We start from the raw sequence: 22,532 nt of genomic DNA, 5'->3' as shown, positions 1-22,532 counted from the left end.
CGTATTTAAAACTTTCAGCTCTAAAAAAGAAGAAACGAAACACTCAAACATAAAAAAAAAATAAAGCAAGAGCTAATAACAAATTGTATATATAATTTATAATGTATATGTAAGTTTACGTCTGTGTGTCTGTGTTTGGGTGTGTGTGTGTGTGAATATATACCAGCAAAAGTTTGTAAACTAATTTCTATGTTACGTATCGTATATGCATCATTCCGGACCCGGATTGCTTTTGTCAACTTTTCGTCTCCAGATGCTTTGGCGCGTCCGCATAAGTAAACTTTAAGCGAAACGCCTCAGCGAGCAGCACATTTATTTGTCGATCGGACCAATTATGCGTTGGCAGATTTTGTAGCAGCAACATCAGACCCTGAATAATAAAAAATATATTAATATGCGTGTACCATGTATGATACACAAATATATAAAAAGATAAAATAGTAATACGCTTGAGTTCCTTTGACTTAGATAGAAGCAGCTTAGTTAGAGGTAAGAGGAACGAAGCTATCTTTCGTCTATGCCAGCTATTTGATGAAAACTCTGACATTGAGCACATCTTGGATTCTAAAGAGATAGTTACCTGAAAATCATTCTGTTGCATTAACTGCTCTTTCCAGTGCAGCAAAAAGGCCGCACACACATACAGATGGAAGAGCGCAAACCCATCCGATTCGGCCAGATACGTGTCCCACAATCGGATTGTGCAGTGGAGGGGCAGCTCGCGTGTCAGTAAATTGTTCATCCAACGAAATGAGAATTGTAAATAGTCAACGCCATGAGCTTGTAGATGACGATGCAAGTTAACTGTGAAGGAAAAAAAGCCACAAAATAAATAATATTAATTTTGTTAGTCAGTTTTCACTACAATCTATATAAATCTATATAAAAAAAAATATTTTTAGAAAAAGTATAAAAAAAACATACTGAAAATTTGGTCATCATGTGTGAAAATTTTAATTTGTTTGTTTTTTTACTATGAAATTATTTATTATATATTATATTTTAAAGCAAATTGGCAGTGGGCGGCCCGTCGTTTCTCGAAATGGCTTTGAATATTGGATTGGGAATGGAATTGTAAAAATCAGCAATATAATTTAATGAAATAGTGAACCAAGTTCGCTTGATGCCTTTAATTAACTTTTTTATATATTATATTGTTTTTCAGACTCGTACATCTTCTATGTATATCATTTGTACACATTCCCAACGATATTTAGGTTGGGGCAATATGAGGCGCATTCAAAGATCTCGACACTTTGAATCTGAATCCACGACATCACGGACTTAGCAATGGGGATCGGAGTATTGTACTGAAAATGCCATCCAGTTTTTTAAATAAATAATGGATCTTTAAAAAACTCGGCTTTACACCCCATACACAAGTCGGGCAAATTAGATGTTTTTTCAGTGTGGTTCGCTTATGAAGTTTTAAGATTTTTTTATTTTTAGCGATTATTGGTCCATATAGTCGACAGTCAAAGTAAGCTTCAATCATTGCTTTTGCCCCCAGAGATAAGCGAAGTTTCGTAGAATACGAAAAAAAAGTAGAAAAACCAATGAGTCGCTAACCTGATGACGAGCATATTATGCACATTCTTAATTTTGAGTGAAGGATCAAACTAACCAAACTAAAAAAAACGTAAGAAAGGTAAAGACATTATATCAAATACGAAATTGACGGTTGGGTCTGCTTTTAACGGACAGGGTATTCGAGCTTCGGTAATATTTTTGAATAATAGAACTTACCATCGATACGTTGTATTAGATCCTTAAGTTGATTAACCTTTTCCTGTATGCCCAGCTGGGCAAATATGTAATTATCCTGTATGCAGTCAAGAAATTTGGATAGGCACCAAAAGGAATCGGATTCAATAATGTTGCGCGTCTCCTCTGGCAGTTGTGACATATCGTATTTCTCAAGATCCGTGTCCGGCGAAAGTGCCTCTTGCAGAAAGACTATGAAAAAGGGTGTGACCAGATCATTTATACCCTGCACATAGCCGGAGGCAGGGTGACGAATGGCCCATATGAAAAGAACACGTTCGAACATTTCCTGCACGAGCTGTTGCTGGAAGAGCGGTATTTGTGGATTCATCCGCGGCACATCAATATGTATCTGACGGTATGTGTCCTGTTGCGTTTCATCCTGGCTGTCTACCTTGAAATAGTTGTGTCGTAGGTCCTGATATCCCTGCCGTTTACTCTGCAGCACCGCGTTCCGCCTCTCCCCCGATGGTGGCAAATACTTGGAGAGCAAACGCCAGCTAACAGCACGCATCTGCCCGAGGAATTCAAAAAAGTATTACAATTAATAGATTTTTTTAGGTCCACTTCACGATTTTACCTTCCGCGGCACGCCAGACCAACTGAGTTTTTTAAGCGCTACCAAATCCAGCTGCGGCGAGTTAAGCAGTAATTGAAATTTCTCTATCTTTGTCTCATATTCCCCATCTTGCGAATTGGTACTGATTTTCTGCAGTTGCGGCCGACCAGGATAGTTACGCAACCGAGATCTGTAAGTATTTGAACATAAATGCAAATTAAAGTAAATAAAAATAAAACTCTACTGTATAACCATATTATTTAAAGGTTAAGATGTAGGTACAAACTATCTGGCTACTAAATTCATCGGCTAAGACAATACTAAATCTCTATACAGCACAGATATTGAACTCAGAACGATATCCGCTGTTATTTAGATGGCACGGATACAGAAGGTTTGCAAAGAAACCCGTAACATGCTTTTGAAAATTTAACGTAATATTTTTATCAATATCGTTCGGGTTGCAGTTATGATTTAAATATACGTTGTTTACACAACTGCTAAAGACTGTTGACTGTTGAATGTTGACTTATGAACGCCCACCTGTTTTCGTTGCTGTCATGCGATGATCTGCGATCCTGCTTGTTATCTTCCGCATAGCTAGCAGCGCCTGCAATGAGATCCGCATCGCTAGCCTGCACTTCCATAGATTCACTGCTGGTTGCGATGTGATTTTGATTGCTACGCGAATGCGTTTCGATGACATTAAGGGCTACAGTTTGTGACACTTGGCGCGATATACGTGTGGCATCTGAGAAAGTATACGTTCAGCAATTAATAACTCCGCTTTTGTATATTTGTTGTTTACCTCCAGCTGCTGCTGCGGCTGCTTCATTGCTACTAATTATGCAAAATTCATCGTCACCGGTGTCCCAGGCATCGCTCACCGACTGCTGATAGTCCCGAAAGGTTGACACCATTCCGCCAGCGGCGCCACGATCTGCACGCTGCACCCCTGTGCCACCTTCAGCGCCCGACTTGCTGTTGTTTGTGTTTGTCTTGTCGAGAAAATCGCGTTTTGGACTGGGCCGCCCGGGCACTGCTCGGCCGCTGTTCTTCCAGAACGATGTTGAGTTGGTTAGAATGTTTGTGGCTGACTTGGCGCCAATAGTAGCGCTATGTGACGCCGCAATTAATTCGTTTGAATTTGCTGTTGTCGTTGCAATTTTAGGTTTTTCTTCTATTTGTCCTACATTATTGTCCATAATAAATACCTAAGTCCGATGTCAGTGTCAGCGTCATTGCATTTGTAGCGGTGTGACCAGCTATGTAAGAGTATTAAAATACAGTGCTTACTCTAAATTGCCTATTATTTGTGTTATTTTTGGTGAATGGGTAGCACTGAGCATTAATCTAAAACGTTAAAAAAATTTTTTGCCATTGCAATAAAACTAGTGTATGAAAATAAAATATAAAATATATGAATTGTTATTAAATTTAATTACAAGTACGATTTTATGTAGTTGTTCCACCTTGTATCACATACTTCTTTATTGATACTCTCAATGTCTACAATGACTTGCACTAATTAACTTTCATATTTTAAAGAGCTTAACTTAGTAATAAATAATTTTTTATATTTAATGTTTTTAATAAATCAGTTTTGTTGCAATATGATAATTACTGAAGCTGTCACCGGAATTAATAGTATTAAGCGCTACTTGTCATTCGGTCACACTGCTATTGAAACGAGTATTATTGTGTGTGATAAGGAGGCAAATTTCATTATTCTTTGTAAAATTGCGTACCGAACTATGCTCTTAACGAATAAGCAGCGAAGATAATTCCAACCGAAAAATGCAAAAACAAGAGGAGATCACAACGCGCCTCAAAAAGATCTTCGATTTATTTCTGCGCGACAACTTTTCGACAACCGACAGTGTTTACTTTGAAAAGCTCATAACGCACTTGCAAGCAAAGGGTAAGTTAGTATGTGCGCGCATGTGAACGCGTGTGTGCGTGAGCGTGCGTGTGTGCAACAGGCGGCATTTCTAATTTTGTATTTTTTTCCATAGAGAATGCCTTTGTACTGCAGGTGCCCTTCGTCACGGATTGGGTGGACAAGTGTCTGACTCTAATCAGCGCTGATTTTCATCGAGTACACCCCAAGGTGATATCGTTTATGCTGAATCTTATCAGTTTCATGACATCTAATGAGTGGATGGTACTACGGCTGCGAGAGCTGGATATTATGCATAGGTAATAGCGTATGATCAGCTACAACTTGGTTGACATCAATGTAAAAACTTTTGCAGGGTTGTGTTCTTTATGCAGGCGCAGGAGCGCAACTTTAGTCCTTCGATTAAATTGAGCGGCATACGCGTGATGAAGGCCGTCACAAAATATAGCATGGGTCTGGCGTTTCTGCGTATGCAACGAACCTGGACGTTGCTCATCCATTACAGCAACAACGAGCATACGTTGTATGTGGTTCGAGAAGCTCGACAACTGCTTTACGAGATGTTGTACAAATTTTGCGACAAAATGCAAGACGAGGCTGTTACCCTAGAAATTTTAGCAGAGATTATGAAGCCCATACACGATAATGTCTACATAACTGATAATATCAGTGAAAGTGCCAGCGGGGAGGAGGAACGCATACATGTTAGTGTGGATGATAATGAGCTGTTGCACAAGATCTCGTCAACTGTGGATCTTCTATGCTATATGCTTCAGCAGACACTGATCAATGAAGAGCGCTCGAAACTTGTTTCGTTGCTACGGGAGCATCATAATATAGAGTTAAACCTCTGGAAGCTCGTTGAAATGACGCACAATACTTATTTCACAGAAAAGATGCTCAGTACACTTTGTAGCTATCATTTTGCTACGCTGGTGCATGAGAAAATATTGAATCCCGATTGTGTAGAGCCTCCGGAGCAGTTCACCGAGTTCGGACTGTCGTTTTTTAATCTCATGAAATTCTGTATACAACGCAACGATGGCATTAACTTTGTTAAAATGGCAGAATTGCATCACATACTTTGGAAGAAGCTGGGCGATCGAGTGCCCAAGGAAATCATTATACAGGATGAACGTGTTTCATTTGAGAATCAATTAATTTGTTTTCATATGATGCCGTTGCTTTTCTCGATGAAGTTTGCCATGAAAATGGCCGATGAGTCGAAAAGCGAATTATTCGATACGTATATTATGAAACTTTTGGAGATGTCTTGCGAGCAAACGTTACGATTGTGCTATTCCTTAAGAGATGCCTTCATCACGCCTGAAGGACGCACTAATTGCAACTTGTTTACGCCTGAATTGGCATGGAAATGTGTGCACAGCATTCTCTCATTGGAGCATATACTAGATCGGGAGCAGGCGGTCACTGTCTGCCAGGCTTTGCTGTATGCCTTACGTGAAGTTGTGGCACTCAATCATGCCAGTCCTCATACAGAGCCAGAGGATTGCCATAGTGCAAGTACATCGAATAACTATTCAGATATATATCCACGTGGCTCGGAAGTCATTATCAAAGATCCAAAAGTCTTACATTCCGTTATGGTTGGACTGCGCACGCTCATTGAACGCTTTAAGATCACGTGGAAAGAGTCTGTTGAGACAATTGGTCTGGTTAACTGCTTGGCATTTGTGTTAGAGAACTGTAACATGGATCCAACCGTGGGTAGATCAAGTCAATATGAAGCACATTAGGTATTAGGTCTCATTTACTTACAGTGTACCGTACAGGCTCTGAAGCTCGTGCAATTGTCTGTGGAGCATTTTCTGTCCCCCAATATGGCACTGCTTGTGGATAACCTACAGGGTTCGGCATTGGTTTGCCTGGGTCCGATTATTGTCAAACGAATGCACGATACCGCCTGGGAAGTTCGCGACTCTGCATTGGAGTTGACCACATCTATTGCCTGCATCTCTCGCATAAGTAAATGATTTTGACATTATTGAATAACCATAGGCTAATTACGATTCATATATTTACCAGAGTTTCCCGCATTCCAACAATTTCTTATTGACGGCAAAATGCCAACAATTGTTTATGAAATGGCTAAGCATGATAGTGAGCCATATGTGCGTGCCTCTGCGTACAAATGTCTGTCGAAAATGGTACCGATCAATTCGCTATGGGAGAACGGACTTAGCCAATTGGATATGGTGGTAAAAGTTGAATTTGTAAACCGAGTTACGTGCATTTAGCCATATGTAATAATCTTCTATTTGCATTGCAGGATCATTTGCTTTATGTACTTTATCGCGAAAATGAGGATATTGTGCGCTCCGAGGCCATATTAACGCTGTGCAAGATCTATGATCATCGCAAGATACCCAGCAAATATAAGAACACATTATTTTCAACGCTCAACTATTGTGTAGTCGGCGATCATCATTGGGAAGTAAAGGTGAATGCACTTTGCTTTTGGCGCATGGAATTTAATCGTCAACTAAACAATCAGGGCATGATTGATGGCGCCTTTCCCACCGTTACCTTTTCCAAGGAGCACAAAAAGATTGTTACACTGACCACACGCGAGATTAAGCTGCGTGTGGCTAAAGTTTTGGCTGAAGTACAGCAATATGGTTACTATGGCATAATACTAAAGTGTCTTCACGAGGAATATGCCAAAGAGGTGCTAAATATAATTGTGACTGGCATCAAAGCGATGAATGATAAGCTGAATGAATATGATTTTGAGATCATTTTAAATGATATTGAAACCCTAACCCAGCCAGTAAGCACTGCCAGTTCGAACGCTTCATTAACAATCGAAGAGCCGATGTCAATTGAGCCAAGTGTGGATGAGGCTGAGCTAAGTGCAAATGCTGACCAAGCAGACGATATTATCGAATCTATATTAAATGCACAGGATATGCAACTTTTGGAGAATACATTTAAAAAGCAAATGCATTTTGATAATGTGGATACCTCGAAACGTCATATCGATGAGTTCTATTATAAGCAGTTTGCAGTTTCTGTGCGCGAATGGAAACAGGAAATTAGTAAATTTGATTTGGATAAGCTAGTCAAACAACAGGAAGAGTGGTTTGACTGCACCGATAATTTGGTTTGTCTTTTGGATGACATACTGAATGCTATTAAACGTGATGATAATATGATATCTGATTGCTATTGATTCAGACAAAGTGTTCAAATGTTAATCTATTTAAGCGAAAAATTATATTTCTCAAAATAAAAACTATTTTTTAAAAATACGGGGTTTTTTAATTGGGGTCCATTTCTGAGAACAATACACATATCGATTATTGTTATAAATTGTATTTAGAATCAACGTTAGGTATTCGAAAGTTTGCTTATGTATTTCGCTTAAAGATAATTCAAATAATTAAAACTGTAAAAAATGCAGGGCATTGCTCGATGGCTTCCTTTCTGATGGTGGAATAAACTACGTAACTGCCTATTTAATTAAAATTAAACAAATAAGACATTTTCAACTTACAGTGCCAATATGAGTAGAACATTACTGGGAATTTCTTATTTCGATAAATTGATAGTCTGCCGCCACCACAAATTGAATTAAAATGCTTGCAATATAATTGCATTAATTATGTACCTCGTGATTTTTTACCCAGATTTATTTCAATGAAAAAATTGACGTTTATATGTATATGCTTAACAGATATTTATTTTTTTATTAGAATATTCTGTTTCAGTAACATAATACATTATGTGCATTCTAATGTTATAATTATATTTATTAACATTTTATGTAAGATAAAACAAAAAGCAAAAATGTAATGTACATCCTACTAATACTTAAGTCAAACCAAAATTCATTTCAATCGCAATCTTTTGCATCATTGCAATGAACGATAAATATCAAGATTCGTTATCGGTACTAAGAAGTCAATCTTAAAGTCCAGAAGATTTTTACCGCGAATTTCTTATAAATTACTCATTTGGTACTGTTATTCAATATTTATTCGTTAAATATAAAAAGCAACGAAGGCAATACCAATTTTTAAGCAAACGGACTAGGAATACCACTGAAGTATACTAAAATTTCCGATCCTTGACAGTTTGAATATGATTTATCTACAAGTAATAACTGAGCAATAACTTAAGGGTGTTATGTGGTTGAAATATTACGAAACCATTAATTGATTGTCTAAATAATATATTTCTCAGTTTCAAAATTAAAAAGCAAATAAGAATACAATTATGAGAATTTAATGTTAATTAAATAGTTTGCTCAACATGCGATATTTGAAATATCCGTAATGTGTGACACGGTTCCATCCCTGTATTTTCAACATGCCATGGTCCGGTCACACTGTTTGACAGACAGTTAGTCATGGTGGAAAATTCGAGGAGAGCGTACCTATGCGCAAGAATAAGCTAAGAAGAAAAAAGTTGAATATTGATTAAAATTTCTGCAAAAAAATATATATGTAATTATATATTGTAAATGTCTTTAATTTAAGTGATATAAATCAAATATTTGTGTAACATTTAATATTTTAATACGCGTCAAAGTACAACGAGTGAAGCTAAATGCACACAAAGAAAACAAGAAGCAAAAGCACCAATAAAATATATAAAGAAAAATTAACGCAAAAGCAAAAACATTTCTTGTGTGTGGTACAACTACAAAAGTAAGATTGCGAGTGGTCGCCGTGTACTTTGCGAAAATAATTAAAATAATTGTAAAGGATACAACGTTAAACAGAACCGAATCAGAATCAGTTAATAGTGTGATTTTTTGAACCTTTGTCTGTAAGTGAGAGGAGAAAGCTTTAAGCGGAATCCCTTTAAGCAAACATCCCGTCGCCATTTTGAAAGTGATTTTACATACATACAAATATAAATATATATATGTACACACATACACATAACCAACAGAGTAAATCAACAACAAAAACTATTCCCAATTCCCCCTATAGAATAACTATCGCAAAAGCAAAATTAATTGAACAAACAGTGAAAACAAGGCAACTCTTAAATATAAATTCAAATTCAAATAATTTGTAATAATCAGTATAACAGAAGTGGCAAAGAAAAAACCCCCCGCAGCTATAAAGCATTCAGTAACTGCGACACACATACAGTCGTCTTCTTCACTCTCACACCGCGATACCAAAATCTGTGAGTGTGCGAGCAAGCGAGACTGCAGCAAAAGCAACAACAATATTCGTGTGAAAAGGTTTACAACTCAAAGTAAGTCGCAAATGTATTAGTGTACTTCTTTTACATGTGTTGATTCATTAATACATGTTTAGACGTCGTTGCAGACGTCACATAAATGTTTTATTTCGATAGACAATCAGAAAAAACAATATACTTGTTTGCATAGCCAAATAAGTAAAAGTTTATTATTTGACATAAATGAGGTCGACACATTGTTTAAACGGTTCGAAAACCTAAAACTGTTTTTTAAGTGTCAACCATGGACGTAAATAGAACATTCATGGTACACATTTATACACATAAATACATGTATATAAAATGCGGGACGCAGTGAGCTATTATGCATTTATATGTATGTGGATAATGTGGGTTTTAATTTTAATTATGTATTCATGTGCGCCCTCGTTACGTTTTTGCTCAACCATTTTTTCCGTTTGTTTTCTTTCCATTTCTACTTACACCAACGAACAGGACCCGGGACCCCGGCTTGGATGACAGCTACAACAGAGGCAAAAAAAAGAAAAGTAAGAGAGTTTGGAAAATTAGCGCTAAGAAGGATAGCCTAACAAAAAAGAGATAAATCAACAGACTGATAAACAATATATAAAGTTAAACTATATAAAGTATATTAACTAAAGCTGTACATATATAGCGAGACACAAACCGAACGCAGCTACAAACAAATAAATAAATAAATAAAATATATATAAAAAGGGAACAACGTGAGCAGCCGTAAACCCGTTAGCCGCTACTGTCAGATAGAGCGAGAGGAGTAGGAGTGGAAGACAGCGCGCAGTAGCATCGTCAAAGTGAACCAAAGAGACGACGAAAACAACGGAGACGGGGAGATTGCAGGAAGCGACGTAGCAGCAGGTTCGCGTTTGTTATCGATAAATGAAAACAAAACATAAAATAAAAATTGATTTTAAGTGCGTGTGATATTTAACGTTAAGCATTAATTTAGCAAATAACCAAAAACAAAAAAGGCAAAAAAGCAGAAATTTTAACAATCAGAAAGATTGATCGAAGTAAGAAGAGAAAGGAGAGCGCGCTTTGGGTTAAGCTCAGTTCAAATTAAAGTAATAACAGCAGCAGTGTTGGCAGAAGCTTTTGATAGTGAAAGCAACGACAAGCAAGAAATTACTATGACATACTCGCACAATAGTGTTAGAAACAACATTAAAATGACAACAGCATCAGCAACAAAGTCCATACGCTTGAAAAAGGGCGCCACGACCCCAACACCGCCACCAACAACAACCACAACAGCAATAGAAACAGCGACACCCACGGTAAATGCACATTCCAACAGTATTGCCAGCAGTACAAACTACAACAACCAGCACTTCCAGCAGCAAGTTTTAAGCACATCGCCCATCCACTGCGCCCCCATTACGCCAAACAATCGCATGCAACAGCAGCAACAACAACAACAACAACGTCTGCAAAGCCAATCCGCAGGCGCCAATCAACGCAGTCGCCAACAGCGACAATCGCCTCAGCAAATGGGCGGCGGTGGTTTCTTCTTTGCGAACAATAATCGACGTAATGGAGGCGGTGGCCGATCGCCACAGTCCGCAGCAGTAACAACCGGCAGCAGCAACTGCTATGTGCGTCAATCACCGGCTACCATTTTGGGTGGTGGCTTCTCGCCGGCTGCATTTGGTTCCGCGCGTAAGCAGCGGCGCAGTCCAACAACAACGCCAACGAACAGCTTTGGTGTAGGCGGGAAAATATCCCCACAGCATCCCCTGATACCCACCGCCTTGACGCATTTTGCTGGCAGCAAATGCTTTGATGCACCAGCACCAACAGCATTGCCCAAGCCGCCGCAGCACTGGACAACATTGTCCAAGTCCGAGGAGAAACTGGTGGCCAGCAGTGCTGGCACCGCCTTGCAAAGTTTATTGCGCGGTGGCGACAGATGCAGTGCGTCGAAATTGCAGCTAGGTCATGGTGGCATTGGCGGATACATGGTGAAGTCATCCAAGCGCAATCTACTCGATGACTTTGATACGCACAATCTGAAACTGTTGCTGAATGTGCAGTCGTAACACAGGAAGAACAATTACTACTACTACAATAAACTGAACATGGAGGACCCAACAACGCGAACCCGTCAGACTTGGAAATGAGAAAGAAAAGGATACGAAAAAAATAAAAGAATGAAAAAATCAAAAAATATAAAAATTGTAAAAACTACACTACAAGAAAAAACCAAAAAAAAAAAAAACAAAACAAAACTACAAATCATTTAACTGAAAATTTGAACTTTTTTAAACAAAAAAAAAAAAAAAACAAAAAAAAAATACAAAAAAACACAATAATTTAAAAAACGATGAGTAATGTTTGTGATCTCAAATGTATCATAAAACAGCAACAAAATTGGGAAACTAAAAATAAAAAACGAAAAAAAAGGAAAAATTTCAAATGGAAAGTAAACAAATGAAAAACAACAACGACAAAAAGTACACAACAAAAAAGATGCAAAATTCCCCGTTGACAACAACAATACACTGCAACAAAATTCAGCTCTAAACTTCAATATGTAAACTTTGGAAAGCCAATCGACGATTTAAAAAATGAAAACCTTAACCTAAAAAAGATGCAAACAAAATAAACGAAAAGAAACCCAAATTAAATTTAATATATGGACGCTTGGCTAGTTGGAATTTTTGATAGAAGAGAATGGCTCTATATGTATGTATAACGGATACAACAACAGCAACACACAACTGAACATTGTTTTTAAACGTGATACGCAAATAGACTTGAAAAATGTAAATGTAATTAATAAGTAAAATTATAAATTATATAAAATATGTACGAATGTATTTATGAGTAATTAAACAATTGACGCTAGAAGCGCATTCGCATAAGTACAGCTTATGTTTACATATATATAGATTCCCCAAGCGGACAACATGTGCAACGTACCTTAAAAAAGAAAGAGTAACTGTTGAGAGATGAGCACACACACAAACATAGAGAACAGCGAAGAGGAGTATGGATAAAAAGTAAATTCAAAATCTTAAAAATAAAAGGAAAACATTTATAACGATAATAATAAAATGATAATAATACCACCCACCAAATCACAAAAGACTAATTCAACAAAAAAGAAAAAGAAAATGAAAAAGAAGAGAAGAGAAAGAGAAAGTAAAGAAAAGAGACGACAAACTCAGCGCTGCAGCACCAGCGGCGCAAAATGCATTCAACTTGCCTAATATAAACACGTACACACACACTCACACACAAACAGAAAACTCAACGGCCTCTCTACCTTAAGATATCATATAATACAATCACCACACACTAGCGCCAGCCTCACTGGGTATATCCAAGTGCATATATATAAATAAATATATATATATGTGTTCACACACACATATATATACACTCAACCGCCAGCCTCACATACAAACATATATATTTATATATGTTTATAGCATAAATACTTCCATTAATTTTAGTTTTAAAAACGAAAACATTGTAAAATGATTTAAACAAAAACAAATGGCTTTAAAATTATAATTTAAACATTCTTGAATTGTAAATAATGTAATTGTAAAAAAACCAAAATATATTTTAAACGAAATTGCCTATGTTTAAATACAATTTATATTTTATGAGCCATTTTTTAGCGCAGGCGCAAACATTTTATTTCAATTGAACAAATAAATTGTTTTTGCGCCCCAGCTAAAAATAATTATAAATTAACAATTTCGAAAAGTTGAAACTTTGTTGCAATTCTCCACCCCCCGAAAAAATACGCTTTATGTAAGATTAAAGATATGCTTAGAGTTAGAGAGGAGGGTGATAAAACAAACATAAAAACAATACTACTTTCTGTGTAAAACTATGCTCATATATTGAAAATAACTAAAAATAACGAGAGACAGAGAGAAAAATTACGAAAAAGAAAGAAGATGAAAGATGATAAAAAAACACTTGAACCCAGTACCTTATTTTCATTATTAGCATTTAATATTAATTGTTAATAATTAATATGTATGTAAATTATTTAAGCATAAAGTGCCCAACCTAACCTATGTCTATGTATACCCCACCCATACCCCGCTCCACAAATATCCCAAAGTTAATTGTATTTTGCGTAAATGAAGTTGAAGAGACAACAGCAAAAGAAAATGTCTAAAGCAGCGTGAGTTTTGTTGTTCAAATATTTTCTTTTCTTTTTTTTTCGTTTGTGTTGGCTTTTTGGGTGATAAGCCAAAAGAAAGAAAAACCCCGCACAATTTGAATTTTTTTAAACATATAAATAGTTTATTTTACTTTTCGCTACAGCTAAATTTTTGAGAAGAGAAGAGAAAATATGATGTTAGTTTTTAGTGTTGAAAAGAAAAGCCAAAAAAGTCATGCACTATTGATTAGGTTTACTTGAGAGCAAGTTGTCATATTGGTAGCTTTAAAGCTTGTATTCTTCAAGTTACTATACATACAAACACACACATACATACACCAACACACACATAACTCAGACATGTATCATTCGAACACTTGTAAGTTTAAGGCTTGTATTCTTCAAGTTACTATACACACATACATACACACACATATATATGCATGTACCATACATACCCATATTTACATTGTACTACTAAGAGTATTTTATGAAGCAACAACGTTTGAGCAGCGCTCAACGCTAGCCAATAAACTGAAAACTAAACAAAAGCACACACATACACATACACTCACTCGCATGCATATATATATACATATATATATATATATATATATATATATATATATATATATATATGTATATATGTATATGTATATATACATATACATCTACATCTACACATACGTACAGTTTGAGGTAGTAGGAACAGAGACGAACTCAAGAACTTGTCGCGCAGAATTTTGCATTTTTTTAAGAGTGTAAGCTATTAAAAAATAGAAGAAGAAAAATAAAATCATTTGTTACTGGACGTCAATTTAACAAAACGTACATTTGATAAATACGATAAAAAGAAAAAAACCAAAAGCAAACTGAAACAACCTATAATAAAAAAAAAAAACAAATTCTATAAAGAGAAACTGTACCCGAACCAAAATGGCGCACATTTAGAGTGTGCATTTTTTTTACTTACCTTCGAGTCGTACGAGCGCCAAACTTTGATAACTTTTTAAATACAAAAAAACACCAATCAGTACAAATTAATTTCCATTTTAAAGTTTGGGAGCCTTTAAGAGCCAGGCACCCAGTGCATAGTCTGTCGCCCCACGATTCGAAGCTAAATAAAAAAAGAAAAAAATGAAAAAGTTTTAAGAAAATCGTTGTTTTTTTATTTTTTTACTTAATGACGTTTTGAAATGTAAAATCAGCAATAAAAATATTTGTATTGGAGTTCGAATATTAATTTTACCATTTTAAGCAGAGATTTGTCGGTCTTACCTATATATATATTTTAATTTCTTCATTGATCTAATTTACAATTTAATTTGCAATTTTTTGTGATACTTTGCTATATAATTTTAAACACAATTTATATATATGTATATATATATATATATATATATATATATATATATATATATATATATATATATTGTAATTAAAAAATGATAAAAATAAACCTCACCCACATACACAATTACCGTAAATGGACCACTGTACCAACTGAAGAAAAGCTTTGTAAAGAAACGATTGAAAAAACATTTGTAAAAGCAATACTTGGAATTGTGTTAAAATCAAATCAAAAGAAAAAAGAAACGAAATGAGAGAGAGAACAACCCAACCAACAAAAAACAATAGAAAAAAAAAAAAACAAAAAAATAAACAATTGTACATTGCTTTCGTAAAGAAATTTATTAAAGCTTTGTATAATTAACAAAAAAAAACTGTATATTTGTGTTTTTATTTGATTAATTTGTAGCAACCCTCGCTCCTCACTGCTCCCTGCAAAACAGTATATATAGTGGTACATTTCCCACATTCTGCAATGGGACGACGCATAGCTTCCACGTGCGTTATACACGTTCACTTGTTCGACGCTCTGCTGGGGAACGCAAATTCTCTTTTTTAGCATATTCATATATGTACATACATATCTGTATATGTATGTGAATATGAAGACGACGGATATGGTATTGTAATGCAGAAGAGTATAGCTTTATTTTTGGGAGGGAAGAACAATAAAATACCCTTCAACAAATAATCAACATTGCGTATTTTAAACTATTCGTGGATATAAAGCGAAAAGGCTGCTAACGGAACAATTTCCTTCCTTCCTCTTATCCGTACAAGAAAAGTATGAACCAAATAAGTAATAATCTCTTCTAACTGCTCGCCTTAAATCTACGATCATTGCGATCTTCAATTTCGTTATCGGTAAATATAAATAAATATCCCAACAAATTATGCAAGGGTGTAATTGTAAACGTAATTAAAGCTAACCAGCCTACGCACAGGCATATCAACTATATTTAAGCCATTCCCAAAACCCAATCCCCTCCAAAACAGTGATACAAAGACTGAAATTTTTCAATACTCCTCAAGACGACAACTTTACGGATGTGATGTGATTTGACTCGATGGAGGTTATGCAAACATCATTGAATTTTGACTTAATGGTAAGTGGGTAATACCCCTTAAAAGCCCAATGTCAAATTAAAACAAAAATACAAAAAAATAGAAAAACTAGTCTACTACGCTCCAAATATTAACATGAATTCATACATATATAAGTATTTACGTACATAAATATAAATGTTTGAATATGACTCATTTCACACGGTTTCTTTGAACTAGTATTAGCTGGCTTGCATACAAATGTATGTACGCACATTCATACATACATATGCATGCATATATATGTGCACACATTTGCGAATTTGCATCGGTGCTTGTGAAAACCATTGGTGGTTGCTTGTCGTCTATTTGAACAAAGACACATATTCATATACATATACATTCATATGTATCAAAAGAAAAACAAACAAACAGTAAACGTGCCAAGCAGCAGCTTCGCCTCGGCGACATGGTTAAAGAAATAAGCGCAGCCTACTGTAAAGAAGAGGAAGAATTGATCGCTTCGAAGAGTTGTTTATTAAACGTTGTCGCAAAATAAAAACTGGATTTACAGCGTAGATGTATGCGTGTTTGTATATACGCATGTATGCTCATATATATATATATAAATATATATATATATATATATATATATATATATATATATATATATATATATGTGTGTATGAGCAGGCAGACATGTCGACATACACACACGTATATATTCACGAGCATATGTATGTCCCATTAGTTTCAACATGCGAAATCACTCCATGCTACAAAAACAGAAACATCAAAAAATATTGCTGAACAACAAACGAATTTCATGCCCTGTGGAAATATACACAGACACGCTTATGTATGTGTTTATGCGTAAAATCTATTTCAATATGTATATATATGTATTTATGTACGTAAGTACGCGTATACTTAGCCAAACTCCTTAAGCCCGATTGTTTATCCTGTAACTAAAACATATGGTAACTAGAAAGCTGTTAGTAGAGCTTTCACTGTACATATATTTTTATGCTTAATACTCTATACGTATATTATGTATGTACATGCTAACGAATATGTAAACGCACTTACATTTAATGCATAAGTAAGCATACGTATATACATGTATGCATATGCAAATACATATATACCGAGCTCATATGTAAGTTGTTTTGAAGAAAACACGTAAACAACATACATATGTTTTGTTGGTTTTTTCTTTTATGGGTTCTGCTTGCGATAATTACAATCAAACAGCAACCGTGCAGATAAATACAGTGGAACGAATAGCCGCGACACACACATACATATACAGTCTGTCAAGAAACACTTTACACAGTGGAAAAAATCTCAATTTTTTGACTTTATGTAAAAAAATAAAGAGTTTTTGTTTAATTTAACTAATTTTTTTTAATGGTTAACTGTTTAATAGGTATTTTTAAATCAAATTATAGAAAACAGAAACAAAAACAATAATGGTGAAACTTAAAAAACAACAAAAACTTAGATTACTCATATTTTACACTGTCAAGAAACTCTTTACACATTTTGTTCTCTTCATCTGTTTTGCTCTGATTCTAAGAAATAACGGGGCTTTACCGTTAACTATGCCTTTAGAATCTGTCTATGCATCTCTATTTTTGTGTTTATTTTTCACTTTGTGCGAAATTTGGCTGAGTACACATATAAAAGCAATACAAATTTTGATTAATAATGCCCGGAAAGAGATTAAGCTTCGATGTTGTCCAATTGATCTTCTACAATCGGCAGTTGGGCAAATCAGTTCCAGAATTAGTGGAAATGTTTTCTGTGTCAAGAAAAACCATATACAACGTTCTCAGTCGCGCGGAAAATGAGGGAAGACTTGAGGCAAAGGGTGTGGGTGGCCGAAAAAAAAAGATATCTGATCGGGCAAGCCGCCTTATGATGCGAAAGATCAAATCAAATCCCCAAATCTCGACCAGAACTCTTGCCAAGGAGCTCAAAGAAGAGTGTGGTGTGGATGTGTCCCACGAAACGATCCGTCAGGCTATTCTACGGCATGGGTATTCTTCGAAAGTGGCACGTAAGAAACCCTTGCTGTCGTCGACAAATGTGGAAAAGCGCTTCTGTTTTGCTCTTACTATGCTTAGGCACCCAGAGGAGTATTGGAAGGACGTTATATTTTGCGACGAGACCAAAATAATGTTGTATTACAACGAAGGTCCGCCCAAAGTATGGCGAAAGGTCTCTAAAGCTTACGACAAAGCGAATATCATTCCAACAGTCAAATTTGGAAAGCTGTCGGTTATGGTTTGGGCCTGCATTTCCAGCCAAGGAGTCGGTGATTTGGTATTCATTGAAAACACAATGAATGCCGAGCAATATTTTCAAATTTTGAAGACAAATTTACACCAAAGCGCAACCAAATTTGGCTTTATTAGTGAAAATCGGCCAACTTTTAAATTTTACCAAGACAACGATCCAAAACATAAGGAGTATAATGTACGTAATTGGTTGCTTTACAACTGCGGAAAGGTCTTGGATACACCACCCCAAAGCCCAGATCTCAACCCAATCGAACATGCGTGGTCTTATTTAAAGAAAAAGGTTGGAAAAAGGAATCCAACCAACCGTGGACAGCTAAAAGCTTTCGTACTGGAAGAGTGGCAGAAGATACCCCTAGAGTATATTCAAAACTTGGTCAACTCAATGAAAAGAAGACTCCAACATGTACAGAATGCTAAGGGGGGCCATACTAAATATTAAGTATTTCAAAATTAGTTATAATTAGTTTTACATTTTAAATTTAGAACAATATATAAGAAGTGTGTAAAGAGTTTCTTGACAGTGTAAAATATGAGTAATCTAAGTTTTTGTTGTTTTTTAAGTTTCACCATTATTGTTTTTGTTTCTGTTTTCTATAATTTGATTTAAAAATACCTATTAAACAGTTAACCATTAAAAAAAATTAGTTAAATTAAACAAAAACTCTTTATTTTTTTACATAAAGTCAAAAAATTGAGATTTTTTCCACTGTGTAAAGTGTTTCTTGACAGACTGTATGTACACAAATATATGAAGGCATGTGTATTAAGAAATAGCGCGACGTTGACGTTAACTCGCAAATGTTTACGTCTACGGAGCGCCTTCCTCCAAACTACCACGAATTCCACCTCCCGCCCCATTGTCCATAGTTGTAGCGATGATAGCGAATACGAGTTCATGTAAAAAAACCTAGAAAAAACTTTAACTCAAAACAACATGACGGGAGCAAAACGGTGGTCCGTAGTTTTGTCTACGCAGTTTGTATCTGTGAGATAAATAAAGGCATACGCACATACCAAAATATACCCATATCTTTATATGTGTATATATTTATTTATATACAATCGTATTTTTGTAAGTGTGTCTGTATGTAACCATTAATATGCCCTCACACGCGCACGCACACACATTTACGCACGCAGTCGAACGTCGTTCATTATTACAAGCTTTCTGCGTTGGTCTCTGACGCTCCGGCAATACAATCAAACTTAGTATGACATATGTGTGCAAGTGTATACATAGGTGTGACATATGTACATACATACATAATACGTAAGCATTGAAAAATATAAAAATAATTTTTGGAACACAAATACTCGTATACTCGTATACGTATACGTATACATATGTGTATACGTATGTATTTTGTTTATGCGTATGTAGGCATGTACGTTTGCTTGCAGACGCGTTTGCCAACGGCTTTTCAAGCTATGGAATTATTTTATTTTACTGCGCAATTTCTACTATTGATTTGCCCGCTGGTTTTTTTGTTTTGTTTTGTTTTGTTTTTTTTTTTTGTTTTGCTGTTTGCTTAAAGTTGCGAGCGCAGCGCTGTTGGCATTGCAGCCAACGTCTCTGTCTGATGCAAATGCGTGTAAGTGTGTATGTAGTTGCTTAAAGCACTGTATGAACAAATGTTTGAACTTACATATATATGTACATACATGTATGTAGTTTACATATTGTGAATCTATGTACATTATATGTGATTACATACGTATGCATGCATGTTATATATAACTATGTACGTATTTATGTACAGTTGTGTTTCGTCTACAAGAGACACTCAAGCTAAGTAAATCAAATTGCAAATGAAATACACCGACAAAATAAGAAACATAATTTAAAAATATAGGTGGTCTAATTAAATGCAAACTAACAGGAAATTATATTAACCATTTCCATTTACGTTTTGTGTATGTATGTTTTGTATATATAGGGTCATATTTAAATTTCGGTTTCTAAATGTATATTAAAAACAGCGACTTCAGATGGCCTACGTGACTTGCGGCAAGACAAAGCAAAACCACCATAATCGTATTTAAAACAATCAAATACTCACAATATATGTACACATGTATGTAAAATATTTATTTATACTCATGCATATGTACATAAAAAAATATGTATTTACTTTTGTTTCGATGGTTAAATTGGTCCAAGTCATGCGGCTTATCCTATTTATTGCATTTCATATTTGTGAGCCCACAGACTGGCGCTTGCATAAGTGTACGCACTCATACATACTTAAGCACAGTTATAAAAAGCTTTTACGGTATTCATTTATGTACGGCTTTGAGTGAATTCTATATTCAAAACAAACTTTAAGCGCACACATACACACATATATTTATATATATGAATAGATATATACATATGTACATACGTAAATAAGTACACTTCGGGATATTTAAATAATGTTGGTCGACAGCGTGACTCAGATATAAATACCTTAACTCGAAATTATGCAGATATTGAATTCATTGATAAGAAATAATCTGGTTTGAAATATTATTCGATGAAGAATATAAAATAAAATTTAATATGTAGACTAATTTATATTATTTGAGGCTTAGATTCGTCTCTGTTCGGCTTAATTCACAAATAAGACATTTCCGACTCGAACTGGCTCTGCTCAAAATCAATATGTTGAGTTTTAAGGTCAAGAACTTGCAGTTTTCACAGCAGAATTTTGAATTTGGAATACGAATGTAATCCACGTGACTTGGCGATCGGCTCCGACAGAGAGGTCAGCGAGATTTGAACCTGTGGGTTGACTGCTGCCTGCCATTCATTGAGTAGTAAAAATTGTTATCAGTTCACTGGAACTCGCTGTGTTTGGGGCGATAAGCGGAGGGTTCAATAATAAATGGTGTGATCAGTCGCTCATCGAAACTGAGATTCCAGTTGAACTGTTTCCAGCTACGTTGCAAGATGTCTCCCACTTGGTTAATACTGTGCATCGGTGCCATACATCTAAGCCAGGCAAGAGAATTAACTAATCGAACTATTATATATTGGAGAAATTCGAAATGCTTATAATTTATTTTGCATCTTAGGCAAATGTTATATTTCACTTTTCGCTGGATTTCAATGTAAAACAGCCGGAAAACTCAACTGAACCTATAGATAAAACCATTTTGGTGGATCGCAATCAGGTTTTCATACAGGATAGTAAAGTAAACTCATCGTGGCTGGAGCAGGATCGATATACTGAGGAAGCGTTCAGCCTATTGATCGATACTAAGCGCGTGGTGCAAGAACTTAATGCCGAGCTCTCGCCCCTAGTGGGGCGAAGCAATGAACTGGCTGCTCGCCTCAAACAAACCATGCGCTATGTAAACGATGTGGATGCCTGTCTAGAGAATGGCCATTTCGGCCAGCAGGTGGAGCAGCTGCGCAAGTATCTGACACTTGTTGATACCCTAAAATTGCCAAACAACACGGGCGGGGTGCGCACATTGGAGTTTGTGCTGCTCAAGCTGGCCCTGGACAAGTATCAATTGCCAGCAAAGCATCAGCAGGTCGCCGAGTATCTGCAGCGGGCGGACGCCGCGTGGACCACATATAAAAATACACAGATCGTTCTAGCAGAAAGCTAAAAGTAGCATCGCCACAGTTAAGAAACCCTTCACAAATAGATTTCTAGATTGCTCCATTTTCCTTTGGGATTTTGCTCCTAAATTGCCTTAACGCGAATAGCCAAGGGAATTCCATCTAGCATCAGAGAGTGGAATCTACTATAGCTAAACAATCTTAAGATGTATATATAAATTATAAATATATGATGGACAATGCGTAAGCTAAGTTTATGTTTAAGAACACAAAATATCAGAGACAATCAATTTGAACTCGATTGAAATATATGTAGTTATATGGCATCGATGCAAGTAACTTTTATTGGGCTCTAGAAACCTACTTGCCTAGCAAGCGGATCAAGAATACATAGGTGGTATTGGCTTAACAGTATTAATGAAAATACTCTCTGCTAGGGTTTTTAAAAAATTAAATTCAGCTTAATAGCCGAATACATAGCCATACTCATATATTCCAAGGAACGGGCCGAACAAAGCCGAATTCTATTAAGTGAAACAATAAGTAAAGGTGGCATTCAGAAAAAAGGACTTCCTGTCGTTGCATTTTGGTGTTCCACTTCAGTGCTCGGCATTGCTACAGGTAGAAGACGTTGCCATACAGAGAGCGAGAGAGGGAGAGAGCGTCGTTCATCTGACCTAAATCTCCCCAGGGTTGGTCCCTTGGAAAAT

At 35.9% G+C, this 22,532-nt stretch overlaps 4 protein-coding genes across 5 annotated transcripts; 3 read left to right on the top strand and 1 right to left on the bottom strand.

The window, feature by feature from the left end:
* Positions 1–101: 101 nt before the first annotated feature.
* On the bottom strand, positions 102–3,632 carry LOC111598522 (TBC1 domain family member 22B). The gene is made up of 6 exons (XM_023313805.2): positions 3,132–3,632; positions 2,867–3,074; positions 2,345–2,513; positions 1,747–2,278; positions 581–804; positions 102–370 (listed from the first exon to the last, which is right to left on the bottom strand). Exons 1-6 carry the CDS (start codon positions 3,526–3,528, stop codon positions 236–238), a joined length of 1,665 nt encoding a protein of 554 aa, XP_023169573.2. The 5' UTR covers positions 3,529–3,632; the 3' UTR covers positions 102–235.
* A 341-nt stretch (positions 3,633–3,973) lies between these two features.
* Positions 3,974–7,452, top strand: LOC111598508. Its single transcript, XM_023313779.2, has 6 exons — positions 3,974–4,244; positions 4,339–4,522; positions 4,579–5,947; positions 6,005–6,209; positions 6,270–6,442; positions 6,514–7,452. The coding sequence occupies exons 1-6, from the start codon at positions 4,121–4,123 to the stop codon at positions 7,414–7,416; spliced, it is 2,958 nt and encodes a 985-aa protein (XP_023169547.2). The 5' UTR covers positions 3,974–4,120; the 3' UTR covers positions 7,417–7,452.
* A 1,133-nt stretch (positions 7,453–8,585) lies between these two features.
* Positions 8,586–11,511, top strand: LOC111598596. 2 transcript variants are annotated; one of them, XM_030225751.1, is made up of 3 exons: positions 8,586–8,692; positions 9,185–9,458; positions 9,900–11,511. In XM_030225751.1, the coding sequence occupies exon 3, from the start codon at positions 10,574–10,576 to the stop codon at positions 11,480–11,482; it is 909 nt and encodes a 302-aa protein (XP_030081611.1). In that variant the 5' UTR covers positions 8,586–8,692; positions 9,185–9,458; positions 9,900–10,573; the 3' UTR covers positions 11,483–11,511. The 2 variants fall into 2 exon arrangements, with proteins under 2 accessions (XP_030081611.1, XP_023169679.2); XM_023313911.2 differs by lacking the exon at positions 8,586–8,692 and having other exon boundaries at positions 8,703–9,458.
* A 9,648-nt stretch (positions 11,512–21,159) lies between these two features.
* LOC111598575 lies at positions 21,160–22,130 on the top strand. The gene is made up of 2 exons (XM_023313879.2): positions 21,160–21,252; positions 21,327–22,130. Exons 1-2 carry the CDS (start codon positions 21,202–21,204, stop codon positions 21,867–21,869), a joined length of 594 nt encoding a protein of 197 aa, XP_023169647.2. The 5' UTR covers positions 21,160–21,201; the 3' UTR covers positions 21,870–22,130.
* The last annotated feature ends 402 nt before the right edge of the window (positions 22,131–22,532 follow it).

Source organism: Drosophila hydei, unplaced genomic scaffold (assembly GCF_003285905.1).
Source record: "Drosophila hydei strain 15085-1641.00,03,60 unplaced genomic scaffold, DhydRS2 tig00008139-arrow-pilon, whole genome shotgun sequence".
NCBI lineage: Eukaryota > Metazoa > Arthropoda > Insecta > Diptera > Drosophilidae > Drosophila > Drosophila hydei.
This window is presented reverse-complemented; position numbering and strand designations above follow the sequence as displayed.